This window comes from Chenopodium quinoa, unplaced genomic scaffold, assembly GCF_001683475.1.
Source record: "Chenopodium quinoa cultivar QQ74 unplaced genomic scaffold, ASM168347v1, whole genome shotgun sequence".
NCBI classification, from domain to species: domain Eukaryota; kingdom Viridiplantae; phylum Streptophyta; class Magnoliopsida; order Caryophyllales; family Amaranthaceae; genus Chenopodium; species Chenopodium quinoa.
The window spans coordinates 1,294,322-1,318,666 of NW_018743616.1; the positions used below are offsets into that span (position 1 = coordinate 1,294,322).

Sequence of the window (24,345 nt, forward strand, 5' to 3'; positions counted from 1 at the left end):
GGCTTTAATTGAGATACATGGTGGCTATGATGAGTCATATGCTTATTTGCCTGGTTATTGTGAAATGATCAAGAAAACTAACACTGGTTCTTATGCTAGTTGTGTGTGGAACCCAAACACTCATGTTGATAGACCTTTGGCTTTTGTCACAATATTCATTTCATTTAAGCCATGTCTGGATAGGGTTGAAGGATGGAATTAGAGGGTTTGTTGGAGCTAGTTGATGGGACACACTTGAAAGGAAATTATGGGGGTGTTCTTCTTTTTGCAGTAGCACTAGATGGGAATAATGAGTTGTTCCCATTTGCTTGGGGAATTGTTTCTAATGAAGATTCAGACACTTTGTGCTTCTTTGTGCATCGTTTGAGGGATTTACTTAGGTCAACTAGAAAAGGAGATAAATGGTGTATCATTTCAGATCGACAAAAGATTAGTCTCATTGAGTTTTCACTTTTAATTTTATATTTCATTTTAATTTAACTAAATCATAATGTTAAATAAACAGGGAATTGAAATTGCACTTGACAAGTTGTGGCCAAAAGTGGATAGGAGATACTGTACCAAACATTTAGCTTCCAATTGGAAGAAAGCATTTCCTGGTCCATTAATGCTCTCTTTGTTTTGGAAAGCATGTGGTGCGCATTCTGAGTTCACCTTTAAAAAATCTATGGAACAAATGTATAAGGTTGGAAAAGGAGGAAGGTTGTGGCTTGCAAAACTAGGCAACCAAGCTCGGTGGATAAAGCATAAGTTTAACGTTGCAACAAAGTGTGATGCAAATAAGTCCAACTTTGTTGAGAGGTTTAATGCAACTCTTGGTATTGACAGATGTAGACCTGTACTTACACTTTTAGAAGGTAAATTATCGTATATATGCCATCTTGAAATGCATTGTGCAAGATTTCATGGCTTGTGTTAACAATGCTAAACTGTGTCATTATTTGTTGTAGGTATTCGAAGAAACACTATGGTAAGGTTGGCTTCTAGAAGGCAGAAGTGTAAGGAGTGGACTAGAACTGACATTTGTCCAAACATTGTGCAAAGAGTTCAAAAGCTATGTCATGACTCAAGGACTTGCCATTCATATTTGTCTTCCTTTGGTGAATTTGAGGTGTTTGAGGGTAAGTCATACCTACCCGTAAGCTTGAATGACCAAACTTGTGTTTGTGGACAATGGTAATTATCTGGGATTCCATGTAGACATGGAATGAGGGCCATATTAGATTCTAAGCTTGACCCTCATGCTTTTGTTAATGAGTGGTACTCTGTCAAAAGATACAAGGCAACATATTCGAATGGCATTAAATTAATACCAGATTATGAGCAATGGCCTGAATTTAATCTACCAAAAATATTGCCACCTGAGCTTAAAAGAGGAATTGGAAGACCAAGCAGGAACAGAAAGAGAGATGAAACCAAAAGACAAGAAGGGGAAGAGAGCTAAAACTGTTAAGTATAGCAAGTGTCAAGATTTTGGGCATAATGCAAAGATTTGTAAAGAAGGAGCTACAAAGCAAAAGTGGGGTTCAAGTAAAAAGAAGAACATGCCAAAATTAGATGCATCTTCTCGAGGCACTGATGTTCCTAATGTAGCAATAACTTCCCAACCTAAAACAACTAGACACACTTCAAGGCTAGCTACATATCAACCTCAACCTACTGGAGTAACTAGATCAAGATCTCTCTTTTTGTTTGCATCACAACCAAAACAATTATAAATCAATGTCTTATGAATAATTTGTATTTTGTTTGGTAGAACATACACTATTATGAACCAATTAGTTAAGTGGCAAATCTTTTTTAAGAAATTTTGCATTTGGCTTGAATAAAATTTTGTTGAATGAAATTTGAATGCTGTTATTTTGTTGTTAATTTACTGTAATTATGTTGTTGTTTGCTGTTATTTTACTGTAATTTTGTTGCAGGCTCATGGATTCTTCTGATTTAGTTATTATTTTGCTGTTGGAGCGCTTTTAATGTTGTTGCTTTAATTTTTCTGTTTATGTGATCTGTCAGCTCTTGGAGATTGAGATGCCTATGGCTTCTCAAAAATCTGATCCCGAGTCCATTAAAATCAAAGTAAGGAGATACTTCAAACCTTATCGTTTTGACATTCGTGAGGCATAATTGTTCAATGCATATGTGTAACTGCTGTTTGTCTTATATATGCTTTATCTTGTTAACATATACAGTACTCGTATGAATTATGTACTTAATTGTTATCACATTATATATTTTCATATAATCTGCTCTGGAAGTCATCTGACGATGTAGCTGCAATCCGACTACTTGTCCACGTAACTTGTATTTCGTATTAAATAAGGTTGCCCATGATCAATGGAGATTTGATATTTAGTTGTGCCAACCTTTTGGCTATTGTTTGCAAACTGCAGCCTAATTACATATATGCTTTTATAGTTCTAAAATAAAGCTATCTGATCGTAGTGGACTAACAAAAGGTAGTATACGTGTATCATTCAATAAATTAAGTGAGGGTAGTTTAGTAATTTTATTATTACATAACCATGGTTAGTGTATTTTAGGCTAATATATCATATTTAATAAAATAAAGCTATACTAGGGAATAATTATAAAAAATGCTATTTAAGAGAATTTAACAAAAATTTTGCTACCATAGAGAATTTACAAATCTTTATTGCTACCAATGAGAAAAACCCTAAATATAATTACTAGGGCTCGTTGGTATTGAAAGAAATACCAATAAGGAGTTTGTTGGTATCAAAGAAGAATACCAACTAAACTTCTTGTTGATATACCAACGACATTTAAAACAATACCAATCGAAAACCGTCAAAAGTGTCGGTTAGTAGAGTCCAAGAGGACGCAATTTAGTAGAGACCATGAAATCCTCGACTCTAAAAGGGATACAAACCTAACACTACACATAATACTTTGACACACTAATGAAATACAAGTATCTTTATTTGGTTTGCTTTAAAAAATACGTTTGAAAATATTTGTTAGAATAACGTGATAGTATGGACTATGGGGTAATTTTTATGTTTATTAAGTTCAATACTCTATGTGACTTTTGAGGCTATCTATACAATTTTTGGAAATAAAATTTGTAGTATATATTTAATTTTGTAAAATAAATCAAAATCCACCTAACCATGCCCCGTCTAATTTAATCCAACAGCTAATCATTGCCAACTTACTGCCCTTTTTTCATAGGTAAAATTAAACCAATAAAGGCAAAAAATTGCCAAAAATAAAGATAAAAAATAATAAAAAAGAAAAGAAAAGAAAAGAAAAAGAAAAAGCTAAGAATTTACTCAAAATTCATATTTGTGGAAAATAAAATTAATCCAAAATCTTCATTAATATCCAGAGAGAAAGAAAGAGAGGTTTTCGGGATTTCTCCCCCTTTTCCCTACATCACCCTTTTCACCCGAATATATCCCCTTTTTTTTAATAATTAATTGGGATTAATTTAATTAATTTTAATCTAATTCAATTTGATTTAATTTTCTTCTTTGTACTTTGACAATGAAGGCATTAATAAAATTTAATTAATCAATTAAATTAAATTATAGTGTTTATATATAATCCCGACATCATTAATCATGATGTTCTTTCCATTTGTGGTTCTTTCTCTTGAGGAGGAGCAGCTGCACGAAAACCCTCCCTGTTCTGAAGAAGAAGAACAAGGTGATTATCCAATTTTCCATCTTTCTATGATAATTATGATTATTATCAATTATTTCTCAATTTGATAATTCATTTTTAAACAAAGTGTTTCCATTTTTTGTTCATCAATTTTATAATTTGGGTCTATTTTGGAATATACATGAGCTGCCTTTTTGTGGGTATTTCTGCTTTTTTGTGGGTATCTTGAATATTTATTCTTATATTAATTAATGATGTGGACAGTTTTAATTTCTGGGTTGTGAAGTTTGAATCTTTTTAACATGTGGAAAATGGAATGTTTTGTTTTTTTGGGTAGAATTTTGTACTTTAGAGCTTGAAAAGCGAAATTGGAGTTTATTTGAGCTTATAATTGGTTTTGGAAGTTTGATTATAGGAGAAAGTTTATGAGAATAAGGTCTTGCTTTACTTAGTAGTCATGATTATCGTATGGTAAAATAGTTTGAGATTTTTAGGTGTTTGGCAGTTGTAGACAAACATTGATTTGGAGTATTGCTAAATATGCTGATGATGGACAGCAACTAGATTGAGCTCGTCGTCTTTTTCCGTATGATGTTATTGTTGATGAGGATGCTGACTTCCTCGGATGATATTGCTGCAAATGGGTGCTGATTTAGTATTGACTAATGACAGTATATTCTTGCTGAGGATAAACTTATTTTTGGGGGCGGTTGGGTGAATACTGGAAAGCGTTGTGTTAGATTATGATCAATGAAATTTAGGTAGACTATACCATGAATGTGCTACGCAAATATATTGTCTGATTAGATATATAAATTTAGCATCCCTGAACTTCACAACTCATCTTCCCCTACAAGGTCTAGAAATATATGTATGCAAGTAGCTTCAACATGTAGGCTTTTGAAATGTTTGTTTGGATAGTCTCATCGTTCACTGCACAATTTTCATGTGGTTGGATTTTTATACTTCAATCGATGTTGTGGTTCTTAAGAATCCAGAATTGTTCCCTGCGGGCATGTTAAACTAATGGTTGAGTCTAGAAGGGGTTTGTAGATTGACTGCACTGTTTTAAGAGGCAAAATAGAGGATCCTCTGCTGCCTACAATATTCTTAGGTAAAGATCCTAGTGTTAACAAGGCTATTATCTTAGTCTCGCACTATGCGGAAACTTCATTGGCAAGTGGACATCAATATTGTCAATTTACATACTATATAGAAGTGATGTTTGGTACTCCGTATAAGGGAAAATACTGGTGAAATGAGTAGATAATAGTTGCAATCATGGAAACGTGCACAAGTCAAGGGTTCAAGTGGGTAACATTGAAATAAAATACCAGAAACCTCAAGGCATCATTGTGCCTTTTCAAAATACCATGAAAAAATTCAAGAACTAAGAAATGGACTATAGGCTCTCTCTGCCCTTTTATAATTCCATTCCTTTCATTTTGCTGCTTTTCTCAAGATCTTGAGGAACCTTTGAACCTTTAAGATAAAGATAAATATAAATACTTCACATAATGTGTGATGTTCTCATTGTGATAAATTTGTTAAAAAATATTGAAGAAAAATGAAAGCCGGAGAAGAAAATGTAAGGTTACTCTTCTCAAAATAAAAAATTAAAATATAAAAAATTAGATTATGGGTTACGTACTTGTGTACTTAATCAAAGAAAATATAAAATAATCTACAGAAATTGCCAAGACAATTTTATGCTGAGGTGACTTATGTGCAATGCAATATCTTTAGGCTGTTTCAATTAGTGAGACTAGGATCTTTATGCACGCGATGCGTGCTTTAGATTTTCTAAATTTATATACACAAAAAAGTAAAATTAAGGGCACTCTAGGTATTTTAGATGGACACCACTACCTCACTTCTTGGCTTATGTAATAGAGATTAGTTTGGAGTGCTTGAAAATGTTGATATCCATTACTTTTTCTGTTAGGGTTTTCTGTTGACTATATCTACGAGGGTAAATCAAGCTTTCAATCACTTGCATTCAGTGGCCACCATGGCCAGTCTTAGTCAACCAGACTTTTTCTAAATCTCCTGAAGTCCAGATTACACATGTTATCTTGTATCTTATTGTTTTTCTGCTTTAAGTGAAGTTACTTCATATTTTAATTGTCAGGTGAAGAATTTACTGAAGAAATTGCTGTTATGGCTGAGACCGAAGCCTCAGGCAGCCAAGGATGGGGATCTTCACTATCATTCCCGTCTTCAGAAGATGTTGCAAGAGCAGTGGCAGCTGCTGCTACTGCAGTCAGTTCACCAAGACCATCTGTAGTGTTCTCTTCAAATGATAGTGGGAGTAACTCCCCATTAAAGAGAATACAGAATCAGGTATCAAAGGCACTAAAGGGCTTATCACAAACTCCTGACAAAAGAATTCTCACTTACAATCCAGAAGTGTTAACTAAACAAAAGCGTCAATGGGCCAGCTTTCAGTTACAATCTTTGGTATGCTATTCTTCTAAGCTTCAGCCTGTGAATCAATGTAGCTTTGTTTTTTGTTTTGTCATTCACTTAAGGACATACATATATAGCTTATTATGCAACTTGATTTGTTTATAGAAGTGTTTGTCTTGTTTGGTTTGGAGTTTTGGACCTAGGGGCATCAGTTCCTGACTTCCTGTGTCTGTTCTGCAATTTTTTCTCACATTTTGATACATGCCCTTTGTTTGTGATGTTTGCATTTCCCTATTCTTGGCTATGTTTTCAAATGATTTAGGTAATATCATTTTAAAAGGTGCTCGTGAGTAACTTTAGGTGATTACAAGGCATCTATCAAAATTTTGGTTATGATTAACCTTTAAATATTCTGGTTTGATGTTGTTGATACGTGCAGGATCATCGATCTTTTATAGAGCCATCAAAGCTTTTTGAGAGCATGGTAGTTGTTGGGCTTCCTCCTAGTTTTGATGCTCAATCACTAAGAAAAAGACTACTTGCTAGGAAAACTGAAGGTTCAGGGAAATTTCGAATTGCTTTAAGTGGTCATAATCATTCTCGTGTTGAGCCAAACTTTGAGCCCCAGGTGCATACCCGCACATGTGAATTACTTTAAAGGTGGTTGGTTGATCATCATCCCTTTGGCCTTATCTTCTATTTTCTCTGGTCCCAGGTTCTATTTGTTTATCCTCCAGAAAAGCAGTTACCACTCAAATACAGGGATCTTTTATCATTTTGCTTCCCTGGTGGTGTTGAGGTCGGTTCCTCAATTTTTGGTGTTTTATGCGAAATCTTAATTTTAATCTCAAAGAATCTTTTCACCATATTGTGCTCTAAAAAATTGTAGTGTCACAATATGTGCAAGGATTATCCTGTGTTAGTGTGTTATTACCTATTCACCCTGTAATCACTAGGAAACATAAAAATATTTGGGGGTTACGTTGTTGTTGTTGTAGTCATCTATGCTTTTTGTTTGGCCTGAATTTTGCCCTTATCTAGGGTTTGACAGTTTGATACTCTTATATATGTTTTTTTTTTCTTATTAGTGTATAAATCAATTACGTATTTGTAAAATTTGAGTCAGATAGGCAATTGTAGTTTTTAGGTAAGTTAGAATGGAGGTAACTTAAAACATCTAACCTTAACTGTCTTGAACTGTGTGCACATTGAGGTCCTATAAGTGTTTTTTCTGTAATCAGAACTTGTTTCATGTGCCAAAGTTTAAATTGAAGAGATCAATTTGTTGTAGATCTTACCAGGCTGAACCTTGTGAAAGAGTTTTGGTGTCAGATTTAGTTCCATAATGCCTCTTAACTTATTTCTATCTTCTATTGTTTTCATTGCTTTTGAACCATGGAATCATGACTTAAATTTGTTTTTTTTTTTTGGGTACTGATAAATGAACAACGGTAAAATTCTTAATCTGTTTGCCTCAACCCCCACCCCCCACCCTACCCTATTCCGCTTCCTTTTTTTTTTGTTTATTAGGTACAATGGCATTTTATTTTCCTGTGGCTACATATAATATGATGGGAGAAGCTATGAAATTATTTCAATTTTTTAATAACATCCTCCTAATTATGTCGTTATGCTTGGTGTTTTGTTTTGTTTTGTTTTTGCCCCCTCCTGGAAGGATCTTCACATGATTCTGGAATGTGCTTACAGGTTCATGCTGTTGAGAAAAGCTCTTCAATGAGTGAGTTAAATGAAATACTTCTTGGACAGGTATTTGTCATCTTGCTGACTTCATTGTGATGTGTATATCTTGGATCTCAATTTTGGTGAAATTGTATGTGCTCTTTCTCTCTTTAATGAAATTAGAACCAACTTTAATATGAGAAAGGAGAACCAATTTGGGCATTCTTGTAAAGAGGTTTTTTAAATGTTAGTGGCAACTTCTTAGTCCATTCTCTTCTATCCCCTCCTTAAGCTGTCTGCCATTTGTGGTGGCAGTGGTAAGTTTTTGCTCTGTAAATCGTTTTCCAAATAGTATTATGTCTAGTCTGTGACCTGCCTGTACATTTTGCCCAAAGTTTCTCAATTTTGCAAGTTTTCAAATTTATTGGATCAATCAGGCACACACATATTTCGCCTAATTGCTTTAGTTGGCACTTGGATATCTAAAAAAGCTGTGAAAGGAAATAGGAGAGATAAGAAGAGGATTATGGGGTTTTATGGGAATAGGAGATTAATTAAAAGGGGGTACATGAAGAAGGCTAGCAGGGGTGTGGGGTATGTTGTGTTGAAGATCTAATCTTAAGAAATAATGCATTTCTGAAGCATCATAGGAGCTGAATGGTATTGGGGTAGAGTGGGAGAAGGAAAGGCAGAAGAGGGAAGAGAAAACAGAAGGAAAGGTTATGGAGCTTGCTTACCAGCAAGAGAGCAAAGGAAACGTTTGGCTAAGCTGAGTAGAGAGAATGGTGGAGGGAAGTGGCTACCTGATGGGGAATGTGCTGTGCTATATTTATTGGGGGATGGAGAACTGCTGGAAAGAAAAGAATTGGCACGGAGGGAGCTGGACAATTGTAATGTTTGGTCATACGGAATTGTTATCATTAGAGGTTACTTTGGAGGATTGTTGAAAGAAAAGAGAAAGCGGTGGGAGCTGCTGCTTTATAAAGCTTGGTGGTATACAACATTGGCTTTAATTAAGGCCAATTTGGATTTCCTCTTGTTATATTTATATTCGATTTTCTATATGCCACAACTTTTAGTTATTGTTATTATATGGAATATAGATGACTGATAATGGCTCTTTTATTGTTTGATTCTTATGAGGATCCACCCGTAATGACTTCAACCTAATGCTTTAGGCTTCCAGCTAGGCAGGGTTTAGTTGGTGGTAAACACTTTATACAGGTTGGTTTACCACTTTGCAACAGAAAAAGGGGACATTGTAGTATTATTGTCAGTAAAAAGCACATCACCTGTGCTTGAATGTGGTGAGATCAAAGCTCTTTGAGGTTAATTTTAGCTGAGACTTACTTTAAGCTTTGCATTCCCAGCAGCAAAGTGCACTGCTCGATTATAATGCCTCTGTAGCTAGTAATTGAAATCAGATCCAACCTTTTCTTTTCTGTTCATTTTTCCTTTTCTTTGATTTCCATTTGTGTGTGGGTTTAAGCATTTTGTTCTTTTAGGGGGAACTGTTAATACAATATTCAATTTTTTTGCAGGAACATCTCAAACAAAGTGAGCTGTCCTTTGTGTTTCGCTTGCAGCAGGTAGTTTGCCATTGGATTCATATTTGATGTTATAGGTGCTGCCTACTTTCTTATGCTCTGTTTGGTTCATTTTCAATGCAAACAACCATAAAGAAGCCTCTTCTTAGTTCCTACACACTAAAAACGGGTACAACTTAGAGTGAGATGAGTACAAGGGGGATAGGAAATTATTATGACAGAACTGCAAATCTCTGATTCGATCATGGAATGGTTTTGGGGAGCTATGCAGATGATTTGCAGCTGCTGTCTGCTAATATCACGGTTGTAGTAAGCTAAAAAATCTAAATAATGTTATAGCGATGTGGTTGAGATTATATTTCCTTGGAATACCACGTAGCAAATGGCAGTTATTCATTCTAGGCTCTGACAGAGTAGTATTTTTCCTGTTTACCTTTGCCTTAGAGTAAGTGAGCTAAACAGTTTGTTCTAACGCAAAAAAATGAGCAAATAATAGAGTTTGTAACAGAATATCAATTTTGACAGTTATGGACCTCATGGTTATAAGAAAGGCTTCCTTGATAGGTTTTGGTGTTATGTTTTCAGTTTATTTTATTATTATGTGGTCTTCTAGTCTTCAAAATGTATTCTGTTTCTTCCTTTCTAAGCACATGTTTCTTGTCTTACAGAAAAATTGGTTTAAAAAATGCCTCCGTAGCTAATTGAAGCTATGTGTTCACTGTATACCTTAAAGACCATGTTATTTGCATAGTTGTTACAAACAATTATTCTTTTTTTCTATAAGAAAAGGTTCTTATAAATAAAAATGAATTCAAGATTGTATTTTGGTATATTAGTTTAAGCTGGGCAGCTTCTTACACAGATTATGTTTATCAGGGTGCTGATAATTCAACTTTGTATGGATGTTGTATTTTGATGGAAGAACTTGTGGATAAGCCTTCACGGTTAATTTCTATGCTTTCTGACAGTCAACCTGTTAGCTCATGTTTGGGACGGTATATATTTACAACAAAACGCTGTTATTGCATACTTTCACGGGTACCCTTCTTCGACTTGCATTTTGGCGTACTAAAAAGGTTGGTTTATATGTAATTTCAAATTTACTATGAGTAATGAATTTTGTTGCTTGCATTCATTGAAGTTTATTCTATACTACGGGTTTTTACTTTTTAGATCGACTTGACCAACTATAGCTGTACCTTTAAGGCCTTGGGTTTTACCATTATGGCAACATTTCTCAATTCTCACACAACTTCATATTTGGATTTAAGCACCTTTTGGACCGGTTGTGTATATAGAGGGGCTAATTTCCTGTTATGAATTGTGAATTTTTTGATACTCCAATAAATATCTCCCTAGTGACTTGAATTTTTGACAAATCCTTGTAGTAGGACGACTTGAAGACTAAGTGGGTAAAAAAAAAAAATATATTCAGAGTTTTTTGTTTTAATTTTCTTTCTTTTGTGTTGGGGGAAGGGGGAGACTGGGAGAGGGGTAGGGTAGGGTAACAGCCTTAAATAGAAGGCACCTACCTTGAGATGCATTTACATTGAACAACTTAAGCCCTGCTTTATTATTTACGGAATTCCTAGACAACCTAATATGATACTTTATGAAGTATCAAAGATCCAGCATTATGCCCTCCTTATTACTTATTTTTTACTTGGATATGATGCCCCAGCAGGATGAACTTGATAATGGATTTATATAGTTTCTCTTAATTTTTTTTTCCTTATACATGTGTGTTTTGGGTCTTTACTAATCATTGAAGTATCAGGTATGCTACTGAATGCTTGGCAGTTGTCTACTCTTCAGTAAAAGGAGAAATTAATCAATCATGGTGATGCATTTCTAGGTATTCTTGACATGATTAAGTGCTGTTATGCTGGCCTTTTAACATCCTGATAAAAGTCTTTTTCTCAAAAACAAAGACCAAAGTAAAACTTAGGGTTATTTCTTGCGTTACACTGACCTTGTGAAGAGCATTTACATCCAAATATGACATGATAGTATGTAATTATGGTCATTCATTGTATAATTTTCATGAGTGTTTGAGAAGTCAGTATGTTTTTCCCAAATTCAAGTCTAAGCTAGAATTCCTTGGGGATGATTTGGGACTTACTGGATCGTTCTGGGAGATTTTACCCTGCAGAAAAAGAACTATATTTTCTGAAAGCGGGAAATAATTCTAGTATGAGACAAAATGTAACCTCTCTATAATCCTCATGTTAATCATAAATGTAATTCCTTTATTCTGTATGAAGTATAAGTCATCCCTAGTTCAGAAGATTTTTTGTGAGATAGTGAGTATTTTCTTTCTTCATCGTGGTGCTTTTTAAAGGGAATGTTTCCCTGTCTAGGCTTATGTGAAATTTGGTTTAATTGCCGTGTTTACGATAGCTGTTCTTTAGAAAGTCCTAGTCCACTTATTGTCAATGGCGGACCTATTAAGCCCATATAGGGAGCATCTGCATCCCCATTTTGTGAAAAAAAATTCAAGTCCATAGGCCCAAGTTAGTTTTGAAAAATAAAAGCCCAAAAATTTGGACCCCCATTCCAAATTTCTTTATCTCATAAGCTGACAAAGCACCTACTTTTTTACTCTCTTATCATCCTGCTTTTTCACGTGAAGATATGATAGTTATTAAAAAAAAAAAAAAATTCCAATTCTTGTTTACTCACGTGAGGTGAGCAATTAGGGGAAAGAAATGAAATTCTTTTAATTTCACAAAACCTATTTAACCACTTTCCATCTAATTTTCTCTCTCCAACTCAAAGTCTCAAACACCCATACAATTTTATAATTTTCTCTTTCTAGCTCAAAGTCTGAAACAAAAAAGTATCAAGTGTACCAACAAATTTATTTGCTCATGAAGTTGGTGATGGTTCTTCTTATGGCAACTGCAAGTGTGGAAAGAGCATTTTTATCAATGAATTATGTGAAGAATAAGTTACGAAATAGTATAGGTGATCAATTTTTAAGCGATTGTTTGGTTACTTTCATAGAGAGAAACATCACGCTTCCAAGAAATGAAAAATCGATGAGAACAATTGTATTTTTTTTTTAAATTATGTTTTACTTTGATTTCCCTTATAAAGTTATAAATAATCATGGATTTTTTTTCATGAGTACAAACCCTATTATTTGTTTTGTGTTATTGAAAACGATTTGTAATTTTTGGTGATGCGTCTTTGACAATTTATTACTTTGTACTCCGTACGTTGGTATGATTAAGTTGGAAATTTATTTTGGACCCCCATTAATAAATTTCTGGATCCGCCACTGCTTATCGTTGTCTTGTTCCTAACTTGGTTGGAAGAAGTTAGGAAGGATATGAAGTATATGGATTTGCATGAGGATGAGGCATTGGATCGTAAGGGAGGGAGGAGGAAGATTTTTGTCGATGACTACATGGAATAATCACTTTTGGTTCATGTAGCCGACCCCACTTATGGGATTAAGGCTTTGATTGATTGATTGTATAATTTTTCTGTATTTACTGAGTGCAATCTCCTTCCAATTGACCTTTTACACTTTTTTCATGGGAACTCATGTACACACTTTCAGATACCTTGTCCAACAACTGGAAAAAGCAATTACACTTGTTTCCAGATATCGATGGAGCAGATTTTTGCAGTCGTTGGGGTTGAAAAGGTCCATGATGTGGCTGTATTGATAGCTTAGTCAACTATCCCTATCAGTTGTTGGGTTCATAATATCAAATACTTCGTATCTAAACGACTAAATAAAAGTATATATAGCATTAGTCATCTAAAAGTTCTGCTCTGCCAAAGTCAGCCTACTAAACCAGGCCTTATTACAGGTTCCGACTACTGCCTCAATACTTAAAATCATAAAATTAATTATTTTAATTATAAAATTTTATATTTTGCACAAGAACACTCTTATTAAAAGTGTAGGATGTACTTCACGTTGCTTGGGCATCTTTTTTTTCCCTGTTTGAGAACTTTATGGTGCCATAGTATGGATGATATGGGGATCCAAGTAAACTGGTGGAGTTAAGTAACTTTAATCTTTTAGTTAAGATGAAAGAAATTTGAGCCATCAACAAGTCTGTCAGAGATACCCATCAATAGTTAACTCATGTCCTTCTCTCAATTGATTTCTGCATGCTGATATTTTGGTATTAGTTTCTTAGACATTCTGCTGACTGTTTGTAATAGTTAGGATTAAGATACAGCTGGTAGATCTCATATCAGTGATATCATGGTATTTATTATGTTTTTACTGCAGCATATTCATGGAAGAAAGGTTGGAACGCTTAACAAAAAGTATCGGTGTCTTAGATCTGGAAGTGCCAGATACCATCAAACCGATGGAAGGATTAGAAGAAAATGGAAGAATGTCTACACAGCATGTCTCAGAAGATGAGGCAAATGAAACCGTGGGAACTCCTCAATCAAGTTCTAGTGGAACTACTGCTTCTACTAGAGTGACTGATGTGGGAAGTCCCCTTGGCAATCTTGCCAACTCTGATCTCGAGGGAATCTCCTCTTTTAGGGATGATAGTCATGATACTGATGATTCTCTTACAACCACAACTTTTGAAAGAGATACCCTTGCATCTGATAAAGAGCCAGCTGTAACCATGCAAAATTCTGAAGCAAATGATGTCGATTTTGATAATTCATCTATGAGCAAGCCAACCATGGAAAAGTCTGCACCTGGTGCTGTTTGGCCACTGCTTCGGTACCCGCAGTTTGAGAGTTCTGAACCTTCGTGCAGGTATGTAATTGACTTTTGTGTTAGTTCTTACTCTTGTGCTTAAATTGGGGCATGCCTTTGATTACACTGAATCGGTTCCTGCATTTATTAATCTACTTTGTTTTTGAATTTAATGCTGTATACTCTTGTCGTACATGAGAGTCAAAAATACATCAGAAAATATTTCTTTTGGGGCAGTGAATCAATTCTATCGAAAAATACCCTTGAGGCACAAGGCTCAAACTGCTCAAAGTCTCTCCTTGAAGGTGCCTCAATGAGCAAGAGGCATATTCTAATCTCTTTGGCACTTGTTTGATTTGTTAAAAGATTTTCTCAAAACAAAAACAAAAACAAAAGAACTCACTAGTCTTCGAAATTTCCTAATATAATATCGGAGTTAACATCACTTTCAATGCCTGAAGTGTTTTTATCTTGGAGGACCTCAATATGATTGGATGTTATACACTGTTAAGGGAAAGAGGATTGGGCTGTTTAGACTATGATATATTGATATTTGACCAAAATTTTATGAAAAACACATACATAAAATTAAGTTAAACTTCGTTAGATTCTCTTTCTCCATCTCACATCTCACTGTTATTTATCTACATGAAACACTGAAAAAAAAGCTCCAAAACTTCCAAATCCCAAGTGCAATGATCCGATAAAGTTAAATGCTTCCACTCTCAAAGTCATGATTTCTTCAACTTCTATTCCTTAATCCCGCATTAAAAATGAATCAAGCAAAGAAAGATAAATCTACTAAATCAAAGGTAATCAAATATTTTGGTGCCTGTCTACAGTACCCCAACAAGAAGCAATTGGGGAAAGCAAGTGGAACACATCTCTCTAAAATGACGGTGGATATGGATTACTGTCGATAATCATGGGTCAGATCTTGGTATAGTAGTTGTAGAGAGTGTTTATTATTATTTTGATTTTTTTTCACTTTTTTGGAGGAGAAAAATGGGTGGTGAGGAGGGGTAAAATGCAAATCAAGTTCTGCCAAAGCTATAGCAAAGGATGCCCGTTAAATAATAATTATTGCTGCATGATCATTGAATTTAACTCGAGCATGCTTTGATGCTTTGTTTTTAATTGCTTTGTGTAGTCTGGGTTCTCCTTCTGAAGAGAGGCAGTTGAGAAGTGAAAATGATGAGACAGATATTAAAGAAACATCTATCTCTGGCCAGGAAGATTTTAGCAGCCATATTGACATACTTGAATGGGCTAAGGTCTGTATGTCATTTACCACGTATTTGGACAATTTTTAGCATCCATCTTGTAACTCATGTTGTAATTATTACTGTTGCTAATGCATTGATCCAAATCCTTACAGGCAAATAATCACGGGTCGTTGCAAATTATATGTGAATATTACAAGGTGGATTTTCCGCCAAGGGGTACAAGCATTACTTTTCATCCATTAGATTATTTGCACCCTTTGGAGTTTCATCGGCCTAGTGAAAGAGCCCTGGAAGTTTGTGGCTCCCCACTTGATTTAGGATCTTGTAGGACAAGTCTTGAGAGAATTGAGGTAATAATTTATTGTTTCATGTTAAGATGTATTTTTCCCTGCATTACAAAAGATATGCTCTTCCTTTGTCTCCATATAGTTTGCTCACATTTCGTTATCATCCCTTCCAACTAAGTTTGTCCAATTCTAAATTCAACATTGGTCCACTAGTTTATTACTTCTCTCTTCCCATTACTAGAAGTTAGGGTCTGATAGTCTCTCTCATTCGATAATAAATATACTTCTATCTCCCATTACTCCTGCTTTATTATCATAATTACATTTGAAAACTAAACACCACCTCCTTAAATTATTAACTATGTGTCACAAAGGTAAACACACTATGATACCATCAAATACTTTCATAAAAAGGGTTTGTGATGGGAGATAATGATTTATTTGTGTATAATTGAATGAGAGAGAATCTAAGTCTGTAACTATTAGTAGCGGGAATAGGAGAAGGCAACAATGGTATAACGGGGCATTGTTTTAGAATTGGACAAACTAAATAGGAATGGATGAAAAAGGTATGTGAGCAAAATAGACAGAAGGAATAGAATATTTTACCATTTACTTTTTGTATACTCGGGAATATGCTTTTATTTTCATGTAATTAGGAATCTTGATTTTTGGTTACTTATTCTTTGTTGGATTGGTACGCGTAACAAGTTTAGTATCTGAAAATGTTCTCTTTTCAAAGGTACTAAATGCGCTTATAGCTGAGGAGGAGGCTATATCTTTATCGGTAGTGACCATATCATGTATTTGTGGTTATCTAAGACTTGAGAATGTAAGTTTCTTCCAAATTGATGAAGTTAAATCTCTTACTTTCCCTGTTCTTTATTATCATTTGTTGTAATTATATTGGAACCACAAGCTTTAGAAGAGTTGCTTGAAATTTGATTCTTTTTTTTTTCCCTTGCACTTTTTGGTCTAAATAAGTCATTGTACCTATTGAACAGTGTTTAAATATAAAAAATCCAGGAAGCTAAGTTTTTTTTTTTTTTTTTTTTTTTTTTGTCTCTATCTCTCTCCCGTCATTGCCTTTCTAGTTGCTCAACTAGTTATATGATGTTGTCGGGTAAAGCCTTCATATGGCATAAAGCCAACGGTGTTATATTGGCTTAAAAACTCGCATATAGTGGAATAAAATCGAGCATGTAGTAAATTGTTTATAATTTTTGTTTACTATTCTTAATTGCATCCTTAGACTTTTAACAAATTTTCTAGGGTATCGATTGAATGATTTGTCATATTTGCAGATATTGACATTGTTCGCAGGAGCCCTGCTAGAGAAACAAATCATATTCGTTTGCTCTAATTTGGTATGTATAATGCTAATGAACTTTTGTGATCTCTCTCTCTCTCTCTCTCTTTTAATTGTAAATACTACGTAAGATAGTTTTTACTTTGCATCAACAAGAAGAATCTTTTACTTGATATGGAGATGCCAAGGCCTATGCTTTTATATACCATGTTATCTTGAGCTAGACGTGTAATACGAATCCCTTGGACTTATTAGCTCACATTTTATAGCCTTATTGAGTCCATCTTTTGATACGGCAACTTGTGAAAATTTAAGTCATTGTTCCTACAAAGTTATGCTGATTCAACAACTAGTCATGCACAGGCTCAGGATTATCATGTGCAACTTTGATCTTCAATGTTTAAGGGCAGGATTCTATGTTTCTTTCTCAGTCATTTAGCTGGGGGAAACTGTCTTCCAATGATAAGCAACTGAATAAATTTTAGTTTAATGTATCTTGAGATCTATGTGTTCACATTTGCATTCATTTTATGTTGTTATTTACCTCCATGGACCTTTTTTTTTTTATTGATTCAGGGAATATTGTCCGCCTCAGTTCTCTCATTTATATCTTTAATACGTCCCTATCAGTGGCAGAGCTTGTTAATGCCGGTACCTTTTTTCCCTGTGATTGTTTTTCTAAAACATTAGCTACCAAGAGGTTTTTTGTTTTTTTGATAACTTTTGTCATGTATTGCCAGGTTCTGCCTAATGATATGCTCGAATTTCTTGATGCCCCTGTGCCATATATAGTAAGTTTGATTTTCTATGATTATTTATTATGCTTTGTTAGGTAATGAAGCTGACTTTAGTTTTGTTTTTGTGTTTGCTTACATTTAAGTAAGCTGACTTTGTTAGGTAACTGTCGTCCTGAGAGAAAGAGCCTCTATTTGTCTTTCTTTCTCTTTGTTCTGTTTGGCAAACTTTTTGCTATTATGTCAGTCAGTCTGTGTCTACAACTGTGATTTTTTTTTTTTGTTTTTTTTTTGCCTCTTTTTCATTTGTTTGATATACCCTCTTCCTTTATTATTCATTTACTATCTTACCCCACAATATTTACAACTTTCCACTCGCTCTTATTTACCTTATCCACCTTTTTACATATCTCTTACTTTATCCACCTTTTTCTTACACCCACTCAACTCTCTAAAATAAAAATTTACAATTTAATGGGTACACCAAAAGAAAAAAAGGGAGTATCAGTTTTTGTATAGGAGTTTTGGTCAGTATATGGGAAGAAGCAACTTTTACTGGTGTGATACTCTAGGAAAGATCTTTTGACTTGTTTGGGTTTACACCGTATGCTTGTCTGCTGTGGAAAGCGTATTGATATATCTGGGCTTCTTTGTACTTATGTTGTGATTCTGTAAGGTTATTTTCACATATTTTAGCTTTTGAACCCTAAGTTCAAGCACTTTTGATGCTTAATACATGTAATATCTTGTTTCATACTGGTAATAATGCAGTTATGAGCATCTAATTAGCAACTTTGCATATTTAGGTTGGGGTACAGAGCAAATCTTCAGAAGTTCTCTCGAAGTTGCCAAATGCTATGCTGGTGGACATCAGCAAGAATCAGGTATATTTAAATGTCTAACTTTGGCCTTTTTTCCCCTTGTTAGACCACGGTACTGATTTATTGATAATTATCCAGCCTGTTTTAACTCATCTCTTCATCTTCCAAAATGATACTGTACAAGGGTCTGTTGACTCTTCCTTGTTTATTTGTTTTCTTGCATGAAGAAAGTACTTTGAGAAGTGTAAATTGCTCAACTTCAATTTTGTTGAATTTGATAATCTTATCTTTGGAGTTTGGACTGGAATCATGAGCATGTTGAGACATCATCTTTGTTAACCGAGTATGTGAGATTTGTATAGATCTAATGTTCTGATGGCCCTATGCGTAAGTTTGGTTGCAGTTTTATATGCAAAGATTTTAAAGATGTTTTGCTCTTGCATTAATAACATTTCAGTTCCTCCTAGTGTAATATCATTACAATATTTTTAATAAACCTTGGATGAATTTTTCACTATAAATTTCTTGGAAGTAATTGGCTATAAATTTCATTTCTTGTGGTATAGGTGAAATCACAATCGATGCCACAACTGCCACAACAAAGAGAATTACTAGCATCCTTGGCTCCCTACCATGCTAAGCTTGTTGGAGAAAGCTATTTGGGAAAAAGGCGACCCATATATGAATATACAGATGTACAGGTATCTGTATTATCCTGTTATGTTGGTTTATAGCCAGTGATTTCAAAACTGTTACTATTAATAATATGAAGGGGGGAAGCCTGTATTTGCTTCATCTCACTGTATCGACTTACTTTTTATTTGATTAGTTTTTATGTTATATTTTCTCTACTTTCTAACCTGTTGTACCAATTATTTCTGCTGTAGGCTGAAGCTGCTAAAGAATTCATGGACGTGTTAAAGAATTACTTAGATTCCCTTTGCTCTAATCTACGTTCTCATACAATAACTAATGTTCAGTCCAATGACGATAAGGTATGTCTAATTTGTGCTGAACACTTGTGTGTGTGTGTGTTTTGGCTGATTAATTCGAGTGTCCATGCTCCTGCTGTTATCAACAATGAAAAATATGTTTTAAAACGTTCAGGTATACATGTGTTTTCGAGTTAGTGAATAATGAATGATTAGATTTGCATCATGATAATTAATGTATGTTTTGATAATACGTAACCTGGGCACATTGAAGTTAACGACGGATAAATACACACCGGAAAGAAAACATTGTTAGCAAAATTAAGGATATAGTATATGAGAAGATAGGTCTGTCTGAATCTGCTAGTCTGATTATTTTGAATTAGTCTTGTGTACTTGCGGTGTATTTTCGTGGTTGTGGGAGGATATGTGATTAGGCATTTGGACCTTTACCCCACCCCCACTTCCCACTTTAGGCACTAGCCTGACTTATTCGGGCACCCATCCTATGTACCACAGAAGGCAAGTAGGCTCACTGTCCTTCATCTTATATTTGTGTTGTGAGGCTAGGGTCATATTGAACTCTTAGAGCATAAGTACCCAGTCTCTTCCTTTCTCAAATGACTTGATAACTTCTCCTTTTTGTCTTTTTTCTTATTTTCTTTTATTTATTTATTTTTTTAATGCCTTTATAATTTCTTGAATATTTTCTCTGGTACCAAGTACTCTTTTAAATCCCATTTATATATGTTAAGGGTATATATATATATATATATATATATATATATATATATATATATATATATATATATATATATATATATATATATATATATATCTAAACTATACAGTCACTTAGTGCAAGTAATTTGACCGTCTACTTGAATGTTAATCTATAAAGTTTTTCATATTCATGAATCATAATTTTGAACCGTATAGCACATCTGCAACATAAGGTTCTGGGATATTGCTCTCTGCCAAGTTGAACTTTAGGTGGAAAATAAATTTGGTTAATTTTCTATGTAAAGGAATAATTCTTCCTTTTTTTTTCTTTGATTTGTTTGCTTGAACTCCTAAGTTTTATGCACTCGGTAACCTTATTGGAGTTAGAATACTCCTCTTTCTCTCTTCCTGCTTTTACTTGGTTTTGAGTTATATATATTTATTTTGATGCCATTTTCTTGTCCTTTTTATCCTCAGGTTTCACTTCTTCTAAAGGAGAGCTTCATCGACTCATTTCCTAACCGTGATCGAGCTTTTATGAAGGTTTGTTCCTCTAGCTTTCAAGTGTATACTTTGTATTACTCTAGGTCAGAATTATACTGCAGTTTTTATTTGAATGACACATTAATACATATAAATGTCTTTCAAGAATACTAGTAAACCTATTCCTTTATCTGTGAATCCATGACATGTCTCCATAGGTTACAAATAAAATAGGTGGAAACAATAACCACAAATACGTCTTTGCTACAGAGAAAATTTGAGATCTTTTGGGGGGTTGAAATAATGACAAACTCTTTGGGATGGAGGGAGCATATTTTATCGATCATGTAGATTATAATATCATTGAGACTAAAAAATTTATTAATCATATTAATTAAACAATTAGTATAGAGGATATACCAACCGCCTCTCGAGGAGAATTTCAATGTCTAGGTTGGCCTACCCCAGTCAAAGAAGAACAAAAACCACAAGCCTTATCCAAGTTGTGCATTTTCCCGGGCCATTCAGCCTTTATATTTTCACAAACCATGTCTGGTGCTACCAACCTGGAGGGCCAAACTGCTCCATTTTGGGGCCCTCCTAATGTTATACATCAAGGCAGCAACAATTTAGAACACAAAATATCTTCTGAAGCTGGATTCTTTTTATCTTCTTCACATCCAGCTACTATTTTTCAAGGTCTTTTGCTGGGGAAACCAATAGCAACCATTGCTTCATAATGCCCAACACGGATCATCAACACTGCCGCAGAAGAAGATATAAGCTTATTGTTTCAGAATATTGTCCCCATAATCACTGGCCTTGATAATTTAGTCATCAATGGAAAATTTTCAAACTTAACTTGGTGATTTCTAGTTGACATCAACATACCGTTGGTGAAGTACTGGGAGGTTATTGATTTACGGAATTTTTTTTGTATGCAGCTATTTATCGACACACAAATGTTCTCTGTACATACAGATCTTGTTCTGTCCTTTTATCAGAAGGAATAAGGTTATTTCTGAAAGTTGGAATCTTTACATATACTTAACAGCTTCAAAACTGTACTTAGGTAACTCCCAAACTTAATTAGTGGTCGTTTGGTTAGGCATAGGAAGTATCACTTCCCGAAGTGCCAAAATCCGTTTGGTTTTCCATCAAAAAAAAAAAAAAAAAAAACAAATATTTGATTGGAAACAAGAATTTCTACTAATCGTGAAAGGAGATAGTTAAGAAACTTCCTTCATCATTTGGTGAAAGTATTTCCCAAGAAGCTACACCCATGCATTATTGTCACCAAACAACCACTCAATAATTATACACAATGGCCGAATTGCTTTCAGCGCCAGAAACGGAGCTTAATAGGCGTGACGACGATATACTTGCACATGTAAACACTTTGTTAGTTTGTTATACAAAACTACAAAAGAAAAAAAACTGTAAATATCTTGTGAAATTTTCGGTTTGTAATTTTCTGAGTGTATGTATGGGGGGTGTTTGAGGGCAGATCGAAAAATCGCTTTCGAATCATTAAGAAGGCTTTCACTGAAGTAGATCATGTACGTGTTAGGGTTTCATGTTTCCTTAGTGGTGATCTTAAAGCTTTGTTTTTGTGGTCCTAAACACCACTGTTGAGCTGTGTGGTATTGGACCACCATTTCTCCCATCATTGCTAACACAAAATGGCTGTCTTCCTCTAAGGAGCAGCTTTCTTTGTGGTCTATACATGAGATCGAATTTTCATCTGATTATGATTTTACAGTATAGGGTCGTTCTCAATACGTCTTTGTGGTCTATACAAGAGTCCACTTATACGTTGTTATAAAACCTTCATTGTGCATCCGGGTACACCTACGCCTTAAAGCTACGCAGCTAGGTGTACCTCGGGGTATTTTTAATACGTATTGGTCTTTTTCCGTAACTTGATTGTACCCATACAAAATATTCAAGAATTTGTATAAAATTTTAGTTTTATCACCAATTTTTAATTTTTGATGAGTCTGCAGAGATTTAGCAGCTATCATACAAGTACATTATCACTGTTTTGTTCTAATCTTTGCACGTGTGTGTTGATACTCTGCACGTGTGCACCCTGCTCATGTGTGCTAAATTCTGCATAAAAAGTAGGGAGTATAGTTGAAGCTCCTATTTGTTTAATTGATTGTTCTTGCTTTAATTATATTCCGTATGTTTTTGTAAGACCTGAAGATAGTCTACTGATTATTTTAGCCATAGGTGAATTTGAAGGTGACCTCTCATACTTGTTTTTCATTGAACTTTATTATCTTTGACTATTTCGAAAACGAATTCGTATTGTTTGATATGCTACCACTCGTTTAACTTTATGATAGAGTCGGGTTCTTGGTTTATACACGAGGATGGTAAGTATGAGTTTTAAGTTTTAACTGACGTTAATAATTAGTTGATGGGACGGAGGGAGTATTCATAGTTTCACAGATAAGTTTGTGATAAAGAGGAAATGTGTGTTAAAATGAAGATAAAATTTTATCAGTTGCCAAGGTGCTGACGTGTCCATCATCTTTGTTTTCAGTGTGTTAAACTTTTGGAAAATTCTAAAGAAGTGAACATTTCATTTACTGGCTGAAGTGTTAATTAGAGCTATTAAAAGTTGATTCGACTCGAAAAATTTACCTGAATTCGATTATTAATCAATCTGTTTGAACTCGAAAAAATAGTGACCCGAATTTGATATGATTCGACCTTAAACCAACCCTACACCTGAGTTAACCCGAATATTTGAGACCCGAACCCGAACATGAACCGATCTGGAGATAACCTGACCTGAATATAATCCGTAATTATTGACTTGAAGCGAATCCGACCTAAACCGAGATTGACCCAAACCCGTTTTAACCCGTCAAAATCCGAATTTAACCCGACCTATAACTAGCCTGACCTGTTACTAACCCGACCTGTTACTAATTCGACCAGATTTGTTACTAACCCGACCCAAAATCAACACGAGTGTTATTGACCCGACCCAAATTCAACCCGAATTGTTCCTGACCCATTTCAAACTCAACCTAACCTGTTATTGACCTGACCCGATTTCAAATCACTTTAAATTCAATTTAGACCACCTTATTAATATATAGTTATATAGTTAGGTTGTCATTTGTGTAGTTGTGTGCTTGTGCAAACGAGTTAATATGATAAGTTCAATAAACAATAGTTCAATACGTACGACTCCTTACATATACTAATTATAGCTATTTGCTCATTTCTAATTGTTAGAATATAATTAGCATATATTCTCTAATGATTGTATATATCTTTATTATTGTAAACATTGACTAGCTAAATAAAGATATATACAATAATTAGAGAATATATTCTAAGCTACTCGTAAAGTCGTAACTTCGTAAAGCTAAAACTACAATAAATGAAGAAATTGATAATGATTAAACGTGAACGTCAATACATGAACTGCTAACAAACCGACCCAAAAAATGTACCTGAACCCAATATGACCTGACCTGAACTCAACCAGAAACTTAGATTAACCCACTATTTGAGACTCGAACCCGAACATGACCCGACTTGGAAATGACTCGACCTGATTGAACTGAACCTGACTCGAACCCGAGTATGACCCGACCTAATTATAACCCATAAATTATTGACTTGAACCGAACCCGACTCGAACCTGAGAATAACCCGACCTGATTATAACTTGCAAATTATTGACTTGAAACGAACCCGACTCGAACCCAAGAATGACCTTAACTCGTTTTAACCCGTGAAAACCTCGAATTAAACCCGACCTATTATTCACCTGACCCGAATGTAACCCGACCTGTTGTGACCCGATCTAAACTCAACTCAAACCCGATAAGATGTATAATTCGACGTGACC

General features: G+C 34.6%; 1 protein-coding gene across 1 annotated transcript; it reads left to right on the forward strand.

Moving 5' to 3' along the window:
- The first annotated feature begins 3,040 nt into the window (after positions 1–3,040).
- Positions 3,041–22,449, forward strand: LOC110682988. Its single transcript, XM_021859322.1, has 19 exons — positions 3,041–3,672; positions 5,762–6,090; positions 6,479–6,667; positions 6,755–6,838; positions 7,747–7,806; positions 9,261–9,308; positions 10,143–10,342; positions 13,522–14,013; positions 15,104–15,227; positions 15,332–15,529; positions 16,209–16,298; positions 16,771–16,833; positions 17,352–17,426; positions 17,516–17,566; positions 18,316–18,393; positions 18,897–19,031; positions 19,218–19,325; positions 20,463–20,528; positions 21,413–22,449. Exons 1-19 carry the CDS (start codon positions 3,588–3,590, stop codon positions 21,479–21,481), a joined length of 2,544 nt encoding a protein of 847 aa, XP_021715014.1. The 5' UTR covers positions 3,041–3,587; the 3' UTR covers positions 21,482–22,449.
- The last annotated feature ends 1,896 nt before the right edge of the window (positions 22,450–24,345 follow it).

Bases quoted from the DNA above. Each gene is read 5' to 3' on its own strand.
- LOC110682988 (XM_021859322.1), top strand. From the start codon at position 3,588: ATGATGTTCTTTCCATTTGTGGTTCTTTCTCTTGAGGAGGAGCAGCTG. The intron at 6,839-7,746 runs GTCGGTTCCTCA...ATGTGCTTACAG, and splicing joins GCTTCCCTGGTGGTGTTGAG to GTTCATGCTGTTGAGAAAAG. The intron at 19,326-20,462 runs GTATGTCTAATT...TTTTATCCTCAG, and splicing joins TTCAGTCCAATGACGATAAG to GTTTCACTTCTTCTAAAGGA.